Source organism: Melanerpes formicivorus, unplaced genomic scaffold (assembly GCF_026170545.1).
Source record: "Melanerpes formicivorus ecotype bairdi unplaced genomic scaffold, bMelFor1.0.p_v2 SCAF_5, whole genome shotgun sequence".
In the NCBI taxonomy this organism is placed as follows: domain Eukaryota; kingdom Metazoa; phylum Chordata; class Aves; order Piciformes; family Picidae; genus Melanerpes; species Melanerpes formicivorus.
In genome coordinates this window covers 22,249,593-22,266,968 of record NW_027142357.1, presented here as the reverse complement: position 1 = coordinate 22,266,968, position 17,376 = coordinate 22,249,593, and the positions used below count along the sequence as shown (strand labels likewise).

The following is a 17,376-nucleotide window of genomic DNA, read 5'->3' as shown; positions in this document are numbered from 1 at the left end:
TCAAATCTTTGATCCTTGGTTTGTGCTTGCATGAATATTTAGTAAAGCTATGGATTCAAAATTTAGATCACAATTGTAGAAAGGTAGGTTGATAAGACAGCTTAGGTTTCTTATTTTATTATACATTCTCAGTCCTACATGTACCTTATCTGTCTAATTTATTTCTTGATCATGATCCCATTATGCACTGGTAATACTTTTGATGTTTTAATTTCAGTCTTCAAGTAGGTAGAGATTTGCAAAACTAAATGATCTATTATTTTAAATTTTTTTCAGTGTCTTGATAGCTGACTGTAGTAAGCATCCCACTGGTCTGAAATTGAATGCTGAGATGTGCAAAGAGAGCATTGACTTCAGCAAGTCTGCTTACTTAAGGAACAAATACAAATGTTTGCACACTTGCATTTGATGGAAGTCTAACATAAGCACATTGAAAGTATGCTTATTGTGTGTAGCATTACATATAGGCATCCTAAGATCATGTAGGATAAATTTTGAAAGGATTTTTTCCATTCTTTATATAACGGGAGTAGTTGTTATGTGTTGCATGTTGCTGTCAATGGGTAGCCTAGAAATGTTAGCATGTTTTAGAACATTATTCAGTTACATGGTATAATGGAAGATCATGGGACTGAGACGGTGGTGAAGAGCTAGCCTCACTGAAGTCAGAATGCTAAAAAACATTGTTTAAATTTGTGGGACTGTATATTCTAGTTATTTCTCCACCAATGAAAGGATAATGTGTATCTACAACTCTGTGAGGAACATTTCATCAGAAAGGATTTTGAAAGCTTACAAGAAAATACAAGCTTGGGAAACACTCTTCTAACATGTTATTTTTTATGCTTGGGTTTGATTTTTTTAACACCTTCCTTTCTCTTCTTCTCTATTCTTATATGAACTGCATTGTGAGAAGTTAGATTCTGAGTAAAGGGTTTGAAATATATTCTCTGAACAGAAATCCTCAAGAATTTTTGAATGTAATGCCACAGTTTGACAGTTTGGAAGGGAGAGGTATTTACTGCCACTTTTTTTTTTTTTTTTTTTTTTTTAATTTATTTTCTGTTACTGTAGACATGCAAAGAAAACTTTGTGAGGGGAACCTCACAATACTTGCCACTCCATTATACTCCCCGTGAACTTACATTTTAGTTAGAGAAGCTTAAGGGCTTCTCAAAATTGTTTTGTCCTTTTCCTAGTTTTAGATGATGGTGCCATCACGTGGACATTTTGTGCATCATCACTGTGGGTTTCATTTTGGTGTTTTGTGTTATCTTATCTACAATTGTCATCTATTCTGAGAGTAAAAGGTTGTAGATCCAGAGGAGTTCTGGTAAAATCAATGAAATGATTGTTTGGACCTTTTCTGGAATTCTTTTTCGGTTTCTTTGCTTAAGAATATTGTATACCTTCCCATCCATATTTATGTTAATAAGCCATACATAAAGCAAACAATAAAAAAATACTTTTTCTTACTATATGATAACGACTTTTCAATATATGCATTAGAATGATAAGCAAAAAATGTTAATACATGCAAAATATTATGGTGATACATAAAAGAAGAAAAATGAAGAAAACTTATTTTTCACTGTATTCAAGAAGTAGACCAGGTTTGTCTGAAATAGCCAAAAGAAATGTTTTTTGTGTTATTCCACTAAATTAGAAGCTAATTCTTCAAACTTTCACATTTTTATCCAAAAGAAAAAACAAGGTCTTAAAATTAAGGGTTGGGGGGTTTTATGTCTTTCAGAATTTCTAATTTTTAGCATGTGATTTTTCTCTTATAGCTATAAAGCAATGACTATGGAAGCCTTAACATGTTCAGGGCTTTTCCCAAAGTTTTGGTGGAGAGAGAAATAGCTCCTGATAGAGGAAATCTGCCCAAGCAGCATGCTCTTTGATTGCCTTTTTATGAGATTTTTCTGGTTTGCGTTCCTTAACCTGTGTCTACATTATTCAGCATGCTTATCATGTGCACTATTTTGACCAACTGTGTATTTATGACCATGAGTAACCCTCCAGACTGGACAAAGAATGTAGAGTAAGTTCAATGGATTTTCTTTGAATAATATTCAGTAATCTGAAATAAAGTGCTGTAAATTATTATGTATTAGGATGGCATCCACTGGCAGCAGCTACCTTGTCAGTATACCCTTTCAACAGATATTCAGATGCTATTTTCTTCTGTGTAATATTAAACATATATTTTACAACACTTGCCTTGCTACAAGTTGTTCAGTGTCCATCATCTGTTTGCAGAAATAAATGAGGAATGTAGGAAGATAATCCAGTCTTATGACCATGCAAAAAAAGTGGATTATAAATATTTTCCTCCACTGTAATTGTCTGATACATCTGTGCAAGAATGTGGCGAAACACACTCTTCCATCTCTATTGCAATAACCCTTACAGATAAGGTGATAGTCTAAGCGGTGACTGTGTTCACCATAGTGCAGCTTCCCTTTACCAAAGACAATGTAAATCTTGTATGAAAAATAAGCTGTTTAAAAAGTCTCTGTGGCTAATCTTCCTATAGGAAGACAACATGTCCAATATGATGTCAGCTTGGTGACAATAAATGATTGGTGCCTGCTTCATAATAGTTTCAAGGCTGCAGACCACAGTGTGAAACACTGGGCTTCATGGTGCATCATTTTTGCAAAGCATTTTATACTTCTGCTTCTTGATTCCTAACTGCTTTGGATGATACATAGCTGCTTAATCTTCAATAATCAAAAATTAAATCCTGGTCAGTATAGGCATTGTCATTTTGAGTTCAGTATGAACATGTATATATTTATAATATCTAGCACATAATTAGTATTTATGAATAAAGATAGCTAGCTTAAATATTTCTTCATGACAATAGATTATGCCATTTAAACAGAAGTCCTCATCTTTTGAGTAAAGTTGTGCAGACATTTATTAATAAGTTCACTGAAAAATTCACATTGGAAAATTAGTTTATGGTTGGTTAAAGTCTGAAAAGCTGTTCAAGCCTTGTAAGCAGTTCGATTTGAATTCATTTCCATTAGAGATATAAATGAAACTAAATTTCAAGATTATATCATTCAGAGATAGAAAATTGAAGTGACTCAGAATGCAAGAATTCAATATTTTTACTCTTTATATTTCAGCCATGTTTTTAGTCAGAATGAATGATTAATTTTATTTGCATTTCTAGATATTTTTGGTTATTCTTGCACAGGGTCCTACATCTGAAAACATTCATTTCATTCCACTACTGTGCCTCTCTTGATGAAGGTGAAGTACTGGATGTACCTGCTTTATAAAAGCGTTAGTGAGGACTGATAAGGGTTAGCACATTGCCAGCTCATGGTACTAAGCAATATTTCAGCATAAAAGTAACACTGAAGACAGAGTTTTTTAATCTAGAAGCAACTTCTGAAATCCTGTCATAATCCATCTCTGTCTTTTGTTATGACATGGATTCAAATTGGACATAAACCTGCACCAATGAATTCACCAGGAATTTTGCAACCGTCTCATTTGTACAGATTATAGAATTTGAATTTAAGCTATGGGTTGCCACTTAGTCTTTTAATCACAGTTCCATTCATCTTTCCTTGTGCTAAAAACTCTTCAGATATTTAAAGTTGGTTGTAACTTCCATCAAATTCTCATGCTACCTAGGAAGAAAAGTAGCATAAAGCAACTAGAGAGCATAATATGTAAAGATAATTTCCATAAACTTTGTCTTGCATATTTTCCTCAGATACACGTTCACTGGAATTTATACCTTTGAATCACTTATTAAAATTCTTGCAAGGGGCTTCTGTTTAGAAGATTTTACGTTTCTTCGAGACCCATGGAATTGGCTAGATTTCACTGTCATTACATTTGCGTAAGTTTTCTACTTTTTTTTTTTTTTTAATAGAAAGCCTTTCTGATAGAATGAAATCAGTAACTAAAAATTGCCTCATATTTTCTCAGCCAGAACATTTGGAGCCTGGACTTCCTGCAGTTTCAATATGTTTCTTCTACCTCTTTTACACATTTTAGTATTTCTAACTAAGCATGTGCTGCAGAGGCCAACATGGTGTGCCAGCCCGTTAGGACTGTGAATGCCATCAGCCTGAACTGTTCACATCCTGTCTCCTTTCTGCATACCAGGATTAAAGGAATCCTTTGGACTTCCTGCTATAAGATGACCAAATACTATACCAAACATCAAGTCAATGTGGTTTATTTTGATGAAACTTAATTTAATGTTCAGAAGCATATTTATAACACAAACAAAATACAGTGAATGCTGAAGAGGTCTTTACAAAGACCCAAGCAATAGGATAAAATCTGCCTAAATTCTGAGTAACTGTGGTTTAATCCTACAGGTATGTAACAGAATTTGTAAACCTAGGCAATGTTTCAGCTCTTCGAACTTTCAGAGTATTGAGAGCTTTGAAAACTATTTCTGTAATCCCAGGTAAGAAGTAGTTGGTGTAAGGTGTTAGGCCCCTCGCATCTCCAACTGTTATTTGTGTGCTGTCATTGTGTTTGTGTGTGAACTCCCCTATTACAGATATGTGACAGAGTTTGTGGACCTGGGCAATGTCTCAGCGTTGAGAACATTCAGAGTTCTCCGAGCTTTGAAAACAATATCAGTCATTCCAGGTGAGAGCTAGGTTAAACACTGAGGCTGACTTTTGTTCTACAAAGGCTGTACTTGAGTTTCTAAAGCATAAGCCTTATTTGCTATACATTGTTAACCATACAAAAAAGCAAGAATCAAAATGTAATTTTATTTATTGATTCTTGCATTTCTTATATTAGCTGCATTTTATTAAAAGAAAATTAAAAATCAGCCTTTGAGTTTAACAAATTCTTGCATGAGATATTTACAGTAAACACCTTATGTGATTTGCATCTTATGACATCAAGCTTTACACGTTTTAAATATGAGTTTATTTCAAGCTTTTGTACTGATGCAAATTTTATCATTTATTGCAGGCACTTGATATAGCAACTTAATTCAGTTTTAAGTCATGTATAAAAAATGTAAAGGATAGCATGGGCCATGCATGGGTTATTGTTTAAAAGATGTCTTTCTTCTCCAAACCATCACCCCTCTTTCTATTGTAAGATTATTATTTCATTCAAATGTACACCTACAATGTCTTTATAATGGGTTAACTACTGCAGAATACTTTTTAAAAGGTTCATATAATAAAGGTTTGGGCAAGAAGCATCAGCAAAAGCAAATGATGCTTTTCTATGTAGGGTTGAGATATAGCATGAAAAATAAACCCCCTTGGTTTGGCATAAAGAATGTGTTCAGTATTACCTACTTTTTATTTCTGTACAGTATAAGTAAGCATAAACTTAACAGCTTTTCATTCATCTTCACAAGTAATATGTTTTTTCATGAAAATTACTGTATCACAAATGAAAGACTCATTATTTGTCATTTTGCATGAAACCTGTATCTCGTCAGGAAAAAATCACACAATTTTTTGGTGTTTTTAGTATATGTTTAACATCATAGTAAAAATCTTTTCTCTTGGCAGGCTTGAAGACAATTGTGGGAGCCCTAATTCAGTCTGTGAAGAAGCTGTCGGATGTAATGATCCTGACTGTGTTTTGTCTGAGTGTATTTGCACTAATAGGGCTGCAGCTGTTCATGGGCAACTTGAGGAATAAATGCCTGCAGTGGCCTCCAGACAATTCTACTTTTGAAACAACTGTTATCTCCTACTTTAATAGCTCTGTAGGTGAAAATGGTACATTTATTAATACAACAATGACAACATTTAACTGGGACGAGTACATCGAAGACAGAAGTAAGAGTTAATTCTATCATCTGCATTGATTTTTCTGACCTTTTTTAAAAGAGATACAACAGCATCAGCACCTTTCCATTTCATTTTAAATAGTGTATTCTGGCCAACAGACATAAAAGGACTCATTTGGTGTAGCAAGTAAAAGAACAATCATAATGTAGCTTAACATTCTCATAATATTGTAGTGGATAGCAAGATACTGTACTGGATAGCAAGAAATTTCGGTGCCAGCTTCAAGCATCATAAAATAGCATGACAGGCCTAATATAGGATCTGAAACCATATAGCTACATTAGTGCCAGATAATGCCCTATAACATAAATTCACATCTGAATGTCAGTTAGCACATGAATCCTGACAGCACATAAATTCAGCTACATTCTTTTTTCTAGAACTTGATGAGTGTCTCTGCACCACACTTCCTTGCTCAGCACAGTAATGCCTTTATGAGACAGCACTGACTATTTAGCCCATTCTTCTTATTCTACCAAAAGAAGAACTGGATTTTCATATCTGTAGAAAATCAAGAAATTAGGCATTTTAGTCTCCTTTGTATACCTTGATACAGTATTTTCACCGTTTTAGGTAGCTAACGTCTCTACTGTATTAATTCAGATAGAACAAGCCTGAACATATCTAGAGTAGATTTCTATTATGTCTTTCATACTGGTAAAGAGCTTCAGTTTGTCTTGTTCAGTTTCTCTATTTTAGTGTATTTATGATTTTAACTTTGTAATTAGGCATAATATTAGGGTTACTTTAAAGTTTCTATAAATGTAACTGGTGCCTGTATCGTTCACTGAAAGTTAGAAAACCCCAGTTTAACAGCTAAATGCTTTAGTATTCAAGTCTTCTTGCCTTGTGATCTTTTAATATACTTATCATCTCAGCATGCTTGTAGTATCAGAAAAATGTCATCTTGGAGAAGATTTTGGGTGGTAACCTATTCTTAAAACCCTCTGAAGAAGAGATTCCTTTCCATCCCCCTTTAACTGCTTCTGGTACTATACCACACAAATTTTTTTCTAAATAGCTGACCTAAATTTTCCCAGTTTCAAACTGAATAAATTACTAATTCTTCTGTGGCCTTAGAAATAAGAAAATCATAGATTAGTTTATATTAGTCTTTATTATTACTTTAAAACTATTATCTTCTTTATTTCTGGTCTTTTCTAAACCAAGCAATCCTATTTTCTGTTTTCATTTTCTATATCTGTTTTCACATTTTCTTGCTTATTTTTGGGGACTCTTTCCAATCAGTTTGGGCTTTCAGTTTTTCTTTTTGGTTTGTTAGAGATTTTGGGGGTTGGTTTGTTTGTTTGTTTGTTTTTTTATATGAGATGTTCAAATTTGTAGTTACTCCTCCAATCAAGGTACAAATTAGAAGTAAATTCCTCATGTGCCATACATACAACATTCCTATGAACACTTCTCAAAATTACATAATTTTTATATCAGCACTATATTTAAAGTCAGTTTACAGTTTGTGACAATCACTGAATCTAATGGTACAGCAGTGGCTGTGGCCAGATCCTGTCTATTTTGCATTTATGTATTTGATTTTGCCTTGTCAGCTGTAGCATTTTCCACTTGTCTCTGTTGAAATAAATCCAATTGCATTTGGACCAGCTTGTCAGTTTGTAAAGGTCATTCTAAACTTCAGTCATCTTTTCTCCTAGCTTAATGTCTTCAGAGTACTTGATGCATTTTTTTTTCTCTTCATGTCTTAAGTTAGTAATGAAACTTATGTGTAGCACAGATCCCTGGAGAATCTTCAGAAAGATGCCCTTACAAACTGACATTGGCCACTGGTGGCTGTTCTCTGAGAACCTTTTTTCAAGTATTTTGTGTTGATTCCAGCCAAAACATACTTCTTTATTTGCTTCTGAAAGTGTCATGTAGAAGTTGTGTCCATGACTATTGTCCTGTTATTAGGCTGGCAGGTGAGAGGAAAAGTTTTCTATACACCACATTTTTGTATAAATGTCTGTTGATTATTTCTACTACTATATTGTTATCATTTTGTATTGAACATTTTATTATTTAAATGTTTTCCAAAATAGTGGTCTGAGGGTTGAGCTGACTGCATGGTTTAACTGGATCCTGTGTTTAACAGAGTTGGAGCTGTGACACATAAGAATGTGAATTAGGCCCACAGACAGTTTTGAAAATCCAGCTTGGAACCTATCTGTACTTTTAAACTTTTCATGCTTTTTAAGCAAAGGTTAGATCTCTCACAGAGTGTGACTGTTTGAGCACCAGAATGTCTGAAAATCCACTGCTGCTTCATCTGGTATCTATGCATACATTGCAGATGCATAAGTTATGTATATAATCTTTCAGTCTCTTCCAAATAAGCAGATTTTATGATGTCTCTATTGTATACTGGTGGTGACAAGAGTAGGAACAGTCAATAGGAACTGGTTGCAATTCCCTGCTCATCTCTTTAGCATTAGGCCTCAGTTACTTCATGCCAGCTAAGCTAGTCCATGCCAGCTGGCAATGAATCTTGAGGAACCATCTGCTTCCTGGGAACAGCCAGAACATACCTAATTTTGGCAACTTTATCTTAATATGCCACCTAACCCAAAACTCTCCACTGGAGATTCCCATTTTATCATAAGAATCCTAAAGTAGGAATTGATGGCAAATAGGTTTTCTCTTTCTTTCTTGAAGCAGGGGCCGGGGGCGTGGGGGGGAGGAGCAGTGGGAGGGGTATGGAATAAAAAGAGAGGAGGAAAATAAAGAAAAAAAAAAAAAAAAGAAGAAAAAAGGGAAAAGGAAAAGGAAAGGAGAGGAGAATTTTGTGTAATAGTTCTTTATTGTACTGTGCAGTAAAAGCACGTTTTTTTCCCCGCAGCTGCTCAAGCCAAGATCCAGTTAGCAATTTCTTATGCATGTTGTGTAATGTTTTCATGCTGCAAAAATCTCAATGCTTTTTCAAGTAATATTTGGATGAAATAATATGTAATGAATAATTATAAATTAATAAAACTACTGTATATCAAAATACATAAACAGAGGATGGCAATTGCCTTCATCCTTAGTCTTATTTTCCTGGTATTTGTTCACTCATTTGCTGACATATACAATTTAGGATTCCACCCAGTGTATCTTATTCATTTGAGTAGGTTACTGAGAATTACCTGCACAACTCCCTGTTTTCTAAAAAAAGGCCAACTTCATTACTCTATAGCTGTCAGAACAGTATTTTTCCATGTCTTTTTTTCAATCCTAATCGTTATATAATGCAGTTAAACTGTTTCTTAGTTTTGCTTTTTTTCTTTAAAGGGTATAAGTCTATGTCATTACTTAGTTTCTATTAGGTACAAATACTGAGGTGATTTTTTTTTTTTTTTAAAAACAGGTCATTTCTACTTCTTGGAAGGACAAAATGATGCTCTGTTGTGCGGCAATAGCTCAGATGCAGGGTAAGAAAATGTTCATCATTTTTCATTATGCATTCAGAAAAAAAATAATTAGCTGCTTAGAACAGCTTAGGTGGTCAATGTTAGTATTAATTGTACTGTAGAACTTCAAATTACCAATGTTAAACAATTGAAACTATACCTAAATATAACCATCTATATGATTTGAATTTACACAGGCACTTTCATCAGCATCTTAGGCTAATTTTGTAAGGGTAACCACACAAATGCTATGTGCATAAATGATGCTGCCAGCTTGCTGACAACTGTTTATCACCAGTCATGTTAGTTGACATTCTTCTCTTATCCAGGTGGAGATGTACTGATATGAAAATTGGTGGGGAAGGGTAGATTACTATTAGTTATGTTATTAAAGCATTGAAATATCATTAGGACATGGAATTTAAAATTTTAAACCAATAAGATATATATTTTTGTCCTCGGTATGTAGAATAAAATCTTACTTGTTCATAATTTCATTAGCAACTGGTACTCCTTAACAATTTTGTGATTTACTATAGCATATCGTAATTTAGAGTAGTTGTTAAAAATAGCATTTCCTCTTCTTTTGTAGTCAATGTCCAGAAGGATATATATGTGTGAAAGCTGGTAGAAACCCCAACTATGGCTACACAAGTTTTGATACATTCAGTTGGGCATTCTTGTCACTGTTTCGATTGATGACTCAGGACTTTTGGGAGAATCTTTACCAGCTGGTGAGGACTTATTAAAATAAACAGCACCATCACCAATACCATTACTGCATAGTACTTGCATAGGTATTTTCATTCATGTGTCTCTAAGACATTGGGACAGAAATCATCTTTTATTTCATATATGTAAGCTGTCTAAAGTAATAGAGCCCTTGTTCGTGATTTAGGTTCCCACGTGCTACCCAAATGTGTAAGAAATAGATGCTGTTTTATGAATGAGGATAAGTGTTATTGTTTCTTTTCACAAAGGAGTAAATGAAATTAAGTTGTTAAACCTTCTTATCCAGATGTGCTATAAATAGCTTCTACTTAAATTGATTTGCTGTCTAGTACAAATATGATGTCTTTAAAAAGGTTACATCTTGTCCCTGAACTCCACATATCGTTAAGCTGAAGGACACTGATGTGTGCAGTGTAGTATTCTATATACTGCACTGTCTTTGTGGCATTGTAGTTTGAGACTAGTGAGGCAATAAGGTAAGATGCTGGTTAGAAGGCCCCACTACTGTTAAAGGTGGTAATATAGATGTATACTGGGAAAAGCAACTTCTACTACAACATTTTCAATGATAGATGTTGTCATGCATTCAACCTACAGAATCTTATTTACCTTGACCATAGCATATACAAAACTTGGAATTTGCACATGTACCCAGGATATCATATCATTTGTATGTGGGAAAAGCAACTAAATAATCTTGTTCTAACACAAAGCAACCTTACAATGTAGTCATAGATTATAACACAGATGCTACCATATTATGCAACAGTATTTAAAAGTCTGCTGAAACTGTGTATTATCTTTTTTTTCTCCAGACACTGCGTGCTGCTGGGAAGACATACATGATATTTTTTGTTTTGGTCATTTTCCTGGGTTCTTTCTACCTGATTAACTTGATCCTGGCTGTGGTTGCCATGGCCTATGAAGAACAGAATCAAGCAACCATGGAAGAAGCAGAACAGAAGGAAGCAGAATTTCAGCAAATGCTGGAACAACTGAAAAAGCAACAGGAAGAAGCTCAGGTATCCCTGTAAAGTAAATTCCTTCTTCCAGTCATGATTGTGATCAGATGCTTTTATGTCAATGTATGAGAATACTTTTATTCCCCTAGTCCTAACAATACATTGTCTTCGGTCTTATAAATTCCTTTGTTTTGCAACCAAACTTTAATATTTCCCATTGCCCTGTTTCTGTTGGTTTGAGTGAACCTGTTAATTTGTGACAAAAATGAGAACCAATAAACTAAGTACTGGGTTGTTTTTTTTTTCAAATTGGAGACTGAAATTAACTTTTTTTGCTGAGCACTTGAAGAAGTTGCCCAGAGTGCCTGTGGAAATGCCATCCGTGGAGATAATCAAAAGCTGTCTGATCATGGTTCTTGGCAGCCTGCTTTAGGTGACCCTGTCTGTGCTGGGAAGTTGGACACAATGACTGCCAGAAGTTCCTTTCCAACCTCAAACATTGTGTGATTCTGTGAAATGGAAATGGAAATAGAAATGTGGGGGAGAAAGACCCTGGATTTCTACATATTTAAGTAGCAGAAGCAAATATATTGTAGGTGCTGTGAGAGAAATATTTTGCTTTAGCAACATTTGTCTTTTTCTGCTCCTTCCCCAGCTGTCACAGCAATAAACTGTGTTCCAGTTTTAAAGGAAATTGGAGAAAAAGTTGCTGTGGTACATATCTCATGAGTACATACTGCTTTGAAATTCCATTTTATTTTTTTGATGACTCCAAAATCTTTAATAGAATAATTGATAATGTCTGCTTGGCGTGTGGCTATATAAAGCAGAAGCTGAACTAGGTATTTCATGTAGGCATATGATTAAAGCACCTAAATCCTAAAGGAAGTTTTTGATAGTTTGGTAAGTTGGTACCTGATTTGTTGGTGTGGTTTTGGGTTTGGTTTTTTATTTTACTACAACTTGTAAATAAAAGTTAATCCAGTGCTCCACAAATGTTCAAAACTTAAACAGCAACAAATTGTTAGCAGTCTGTGGTTTAACTTGTATCTCTGGTTATGATTTACAAAACTGAGATAAACAGTGTTCCACCAGATCTTTAATAGACTAGAGAATATCCAAAGTCCAGGAAAATGTTGTAAGAGAGTGTTGCTTCCTAATAACAGGAATTTTTCCTGTTGTTTGAGCTTTGATTGCTTACTTTTACACAGTGTTTCAGGTGGAAAATTCATTGCAACATACTACTCCAATCTAAAACAGATGCTCATCACCCTGGTTCTCTGACAGCAGTTTTCCCTTAGGCTGCTTTAAGTCCTGGTTTCTGGAGCAGTGGTAATTTATGCATCCAGTGGTATTTTACAAATTGTAGTACTTATGATATGATGGATTCAGTGAAGTGAGATCATTGCTTTTATTTGGGTTTTATTTCTTTTAAATGGTAATAAATTTAAAATAGTGAGCAGTGTGTGCTTGCATAAATGTAAATTGCATCTGTGCTTGTATGTATAGGCAGCAGCAGCAGCTGCAGCAGCTGACTCAAGAGATTATAGTGGAGTAGGTGGAATAGGTGGATTCTCCGAAAGTTCTTCTGAGGCATCAAAACTAAGCTCAAAGAGTGCTAAAGAGAGGAGGAATAGAAGGAAGAAAAAAAAGCAAAATGAAAAACCTGAAGGCGAGGAGAAGGATGGGGAAGAATTTCACAAATCTGAATCAGAGGACAGCATCAAAAGGAAAGGTTTCCGATTTTCCATTGAGGGAAACAGACTGACATACGAAAAGAGATTTTCTTCCCCACACCAGGTACCATAGTATTATTACCTCTTAAATGCCTTTGTTTCCTAACCATCATATAAACAAGACCCTGTAAAGTAGTTTGGTCAATCTTTGCAAAATATGCCACGGATTCTTTAATATCATAAATCAAAGTGTGATCAAGCTAATAATTGCAGCCAAAGATGCAATTTGAGTGATGTGAGTTTTACTCTGAATTTGTGTGCAAAAAGTCAAAATCATGTGTATTAATTAAAATTAGTTGTATTTCAAATTTCTTAATGAAAATGGACCTATCTCCCCATCAAGATAGATATATTCAGCATGAATAATGACTTCAAATTTGGTGTACAAAGGAATTTCATTTGTTAAATGAGAAATGCACTAAAACATGGTATTCGAAAAAACCCAGTAGAAACGGCATGATTGTTCACATTAAATTTGTCAAATTATTTGATGTGAGACCGTTAATTCTGTTGTCTTAAAGAAGGTGGAAGTATGTGTGACAATGTGTCCTTGCATGTGTTCCCTTACATTGAAACACCAGTGACTCAGAGTGCCATCTGCATCTCCCATCCAGACAGTTTATTTCATTTAATAGTTTTGTTATGTTATCCTTTCAGCAGTTTTCAAAGCTCCTCTTCATTTGCCCACCTTTGACTCTCCCCTCAGCACAAGTCCAGGTCTTACATCCATTCTGTCTTTTTTTCTGCCCCTTTGTGTACCTCAATATGCTTCTTCCTTTTATCCCCACCTTCTTGATTCTCCCTGGTCTTTATGACTTGGTTTCTCCCCTTTATTAGTCACTATTATTAAAATCATTCCTTCATTTTTAATCCTCTTCTATTACTGTCTCTGGAAAGCCTGTTTCATCCCTAAATAGATCATGAGCATTCAGATTCTCTTCACGTATCACTTTCTCCAGCTCCCATTCTCAAAGAAGCTTAGACCTCTCCATCAAGTATTTTCTTATTAAGGACTGTCCTCCTTAGATCAAACTGCAACGGGAATATAATGTTTCTAGCTTCCTATTTCTGACAAGTTAACTCTTCCTTCCATTTACTTCCTTATGTATTTCCTTTTAAAATAGAACTGTGCCCTTTTTTAAAAAATAAATTTTCTCCCCTTGGTCTGCCACCATTTTATGTTAACTGTCTAATGCCTGTAAGACTTTGTTAGTGAATTTAATTAGTTTGTGCTTCATTCTGTTCCTTATATGAATTTTCACATTTATATCCATTGACTTCAACTTCCTGTTGAAGACTCATCTGATCCCTTAGGTGCATATTCTTGCTTGTGTCTTCATTGAAACTGCAGCCTTATTCAACTGCAGCTCAGTTCATCCATCTTGTAAGAAATGAAGCATTCCTCATACAACTCACTTCTCTGACCTTTTCATCTCCAGCTTCATTTACAGCTTTTTACTACGACAATCTAGGAATCCCCACCCCTGTGATTTTCCAACCCTAGTTCCTTTTCATTCTGGGTTCTAGCCACTAAACAGAAATTCCACCTATCAGTTTTTAATAACCTTTTCCTAGACAAAACTCAGGTTTTTATCGCATCTCTGACATTTTCCTTGACATTTCACTTGCCTTCAGTGTAACTGACCATTATGATCTTGAAAACTGATTGTTTCCAACATTCATGGTTTTGTCTTCTGTATGTTCTCCTGGTTTAGTTATGCTTATAGAGGATCCTTTTACCCCTCTGATACTTTTCTGACAGGTTTCCACAAGGCATTTAGTTCCCTTCTTTCTCTCTCTCTTTTTTTTTTTTTTTTTTAATTCTATGCTGGACCCACAAATGTGAATCATTTTTAACTTGGACCACTTACCATGACCCAATTACAGCTATATTCATCAAGAATATTGTTGCAAAGAGCACTAACCTATCTCATTGCTTTTACCTAATCTGCTAGTAAATATATCTACCAAAAGATATTTTTAATGCCATAAAACATACTGTGCCTAAAGTGCCTCCCAACCCACCTTGTCTACTTACAGTAAACAAGTCCCTGCTTTGAGTTACCCATCCCAGAATCCATAACCTTCTGTTAAATTTTCAAACTAGTTTCTCTGAGCTTTTTCTGATATGCTGTCCCTCATGCTTGGAAGAAGCTTCCATGAATTTCCACAGAACACTTCATTGCTTTCCTCAAATCCCTCTTTAAAACTCTCTTTTACCATGCTGCCTACAGAAAGCTTGACAGGGAAGTGACTTCAGGTGAGCTAAGACCACTGTTTATCATACCCATTAATTTTGCCTCCTTGTATTCCCTCTCTTTTTGTACTCATCTGTGGTGTTACACTTAGATGATAAGTTCTTTGCAAAGTGCCTTTTTGTTCTGCATTTTGCAGTACCTAGAACAATGGGGCTCAGGTCCATAAAGACAAGTTGCAGAAGAGAAACAGACACTGCTTTGTTATGTATCATCTGTTCATAGAAGTCTTGGGTGAACTCAGGTGCTAATGCTAATCAATCAAGTCAAGAGAATCACTGATATCCATTAAAGTTCATTCATATATGTATAATTATATGCAAGATTAGAGCATTATTTTAAGTCTGAACCTGAAAAGATCCTGCTGTAGCAGAACATTTACTCACAAGAGTAAACTGATGAACATCAGTAAGACTGTTCATTCAAAACTACAGGCATATCTTTACATATTCAGCATAACTAAGACTTAAAAACCAACAACAACAACAAACAAAACAAGCAAACAACCCAAAGCCCTTATTCTGGCCTTCTTGACTAGTATCTAAAAAAATATGATTTTTAACTAGGCAGTATTTGGGATCTACCTCTGTGTGCAGACTGAGTTGCAGCAAATTTGCCTAAAATTTTATTTACTCAGCCTGCCAGACTAATGGCAACCTGGGGTAAATAGCGTCTGGATGTGCATACTCAGTTTATGAACAGTTGGTAATGAAACAGGCAGAATGGCAGAGGAAACAATTCTGTCAAGCAGTTTCTTTTACTCTAAACCAATTGATTTCATATATCCAAAGTGGTAAAATAACTAGTCTTTGTCTGTCACCTATGTGCTCTTTGTTTACTACCCAAAAGGGAGTGTATTGGGGTGGGTTGTAGTGGTTCATTTCTTTGTAGATTACCTTACCCTTTAAGACACTGTGGGTTTTTTCCTCTGTATGAAAACATACTATACTTGAAAGGATTTTTATCTGATAATAATTATTTTTATTTGCCTACAGTCTTTGCTGAGCATTCGAGGCTCCCTGTTTTCCCCAAGGCGCAATAGCAGAACAAGCCTTTTCAGCTTCAGAGGTCGAGCAAAGGATGTAGGATCAGAAAATGACTTTGCTGATGATGAGCACAGCACTTTTGAAGACAATGAGAGCAGAAGAGATTCTCTCTTTGTTCCTCATAGACATGGTGAACGGCGCAACAGTAACATTAGTCAGGCCAGTAGGTCTTCCAGGACAATACCTCCACTTCCAGCAAATGGGAAGATGCACAGCACTGTGGATTGCAATGGAGTAGTTTCTTTAGTCGGTGGGCCACCAGCTTTGTCACCTACTGGACAGCTTCTGCCAGAGGTGATGATTGATAAAGCAGCCACTGCTAGCAATGTAAGAAAGTCTGCAATAGCTCAGGCATGATGTCCTCTCCCTGTGTGATCGGCTACTGTATCTACAAAATTTAGTCACTTGGGCATGATTCCCTTTCTGACCCAGCTCTGAATGCTCTTTTTATATATTCCAGTTGTAAGATAGAGCAGAAACTGAAATTGTCTAATTCTCATGAACAAAATATGTGAAAATATATGCTAATTTACTGGGAATTAAGAGAATGGCATAATAAACCATTGAATAAATACAGTATATGTAGTCTTACACCCATTGATTCATTAGGCTAATTGAACTGGAAGGTTTTGTATTTGTGTATCATACTATATTTACTTAATGGAATATATTAAATGAGTATTTAACTTCCCACTGACCATATACAAAACTTCTGATGTAACACTGATAGTACAGCTGACGTGGGTTGTGATAGTATTCCTATAGGAAAGTTAATTTTTCCTAGTTTATTTTTCTTGGAGATGGCAACATTATTAAATATTTTTTCTCTTATTTTGCTTGGAAATGTGTGCTAGGGGATTGAAAATGTATTCAAAATTAGAGTTATCTTAAGAAAATACTCTGTGCTTTTACTGCTAGCTGTACAGCCTGTGCATTTTTATCTTTAGAAAAAAGATTTCACTGCCTAATTAAGAAGATATTTATGGCAGAGCTCATTGACAAGCCTATTTTTATAGTCTAGAAACAGTTTATAGTCTAAAATCTCTTTTAATGCCTCAACCCTATTTCAATGAAATAACTTAAAAACATATTCCTTAAGCACAGGAGCAATCCTACTTATGTATTTGACCATTTGCTATATACAAAGTTAGCAAAACCTTGATGTAAATGGAGCATGGTGCAGGAAAGCAGAGTCATTATATATAAATGAATCTGTAACAGTTTATAGCACTGTTCTTGTTAAGTGAACAATTAATAGGCTATTTTACCAGTGTTTTATTTTCAGGGCACTACTACAGAAACTGACTTAAGGAAGAGACGGTCTAGTTCTTACCATGTTCCTATGGACTACCTGACAGATCCTAGTGCACGGCAAAGAGCAATGAGCATAGCCAGCATGCTTACAAACACAATGGAAGGTATGTAACACAGAAT

At 35.1% G+C, this 17,376-nt stretch overlaps 1 protein-coding gene across 10 annotated transcripts in view; it reads left to right on the top strand.

Annotated features, from left to right (window-relative positions):
- Window positions 1-17,376, top strand: part of LOC137441342 (sodium channel protein type 2 subunit alpha) — a 79,740-nt gene that overhangs the window by 26,681 nt on the left and 35,683 nt on the right. For 6 of the 10 annotated variants that reach the window (XM_068138725.1, XM_068138726.1, XM_068138727.1 and 3 more), the window contains 10 exons: window positions 1,957-2,044; window positions 3,740-3,868; window positions 4,544-4,635; window positions 5,529-5,801; window positions 9,169-9,232; window positions 9,804-9,945; window positions 10,759-10,965; window positions 12,415-12,705; window positions 15,892-16,269; window positions 17,228-17,360. In XM_068138725.1, coding sequence (XP_067994826.1) covers window positions 1,957-2,044; window positions 3,740-3,868; window positions 4,544-4,635; window positions 5,529-5,801; window positions 9,169-9,232; window positions 9,804-9,945; window positions 10,759-10,965; window positions 12,415-12,705; window positions 15,892-16,269; window positions 17,228-17,360 — 1,797 coding nt within the window. Of the gene's footprint in view, window positions 1-1,956; window positions 2,045-3,739; window positions 3,869-4,355; window positions 4,448-4,543; window positions 4,636-5,528; window positions 5,802-9,168; window positions 9,233-9,803; window positions 9,946-10,758; window positions 10,966-12,414; window positions 12,706-15,891; window positions 16,270-17,227; window positions 17,361-17,376 lie in introns of all 10 variants that reach the window. The other 4 variants (XM_068138732.1, XM_068138729.1, XM_068138730.1 and 1 more) reach the window with 3 other exon arrangements.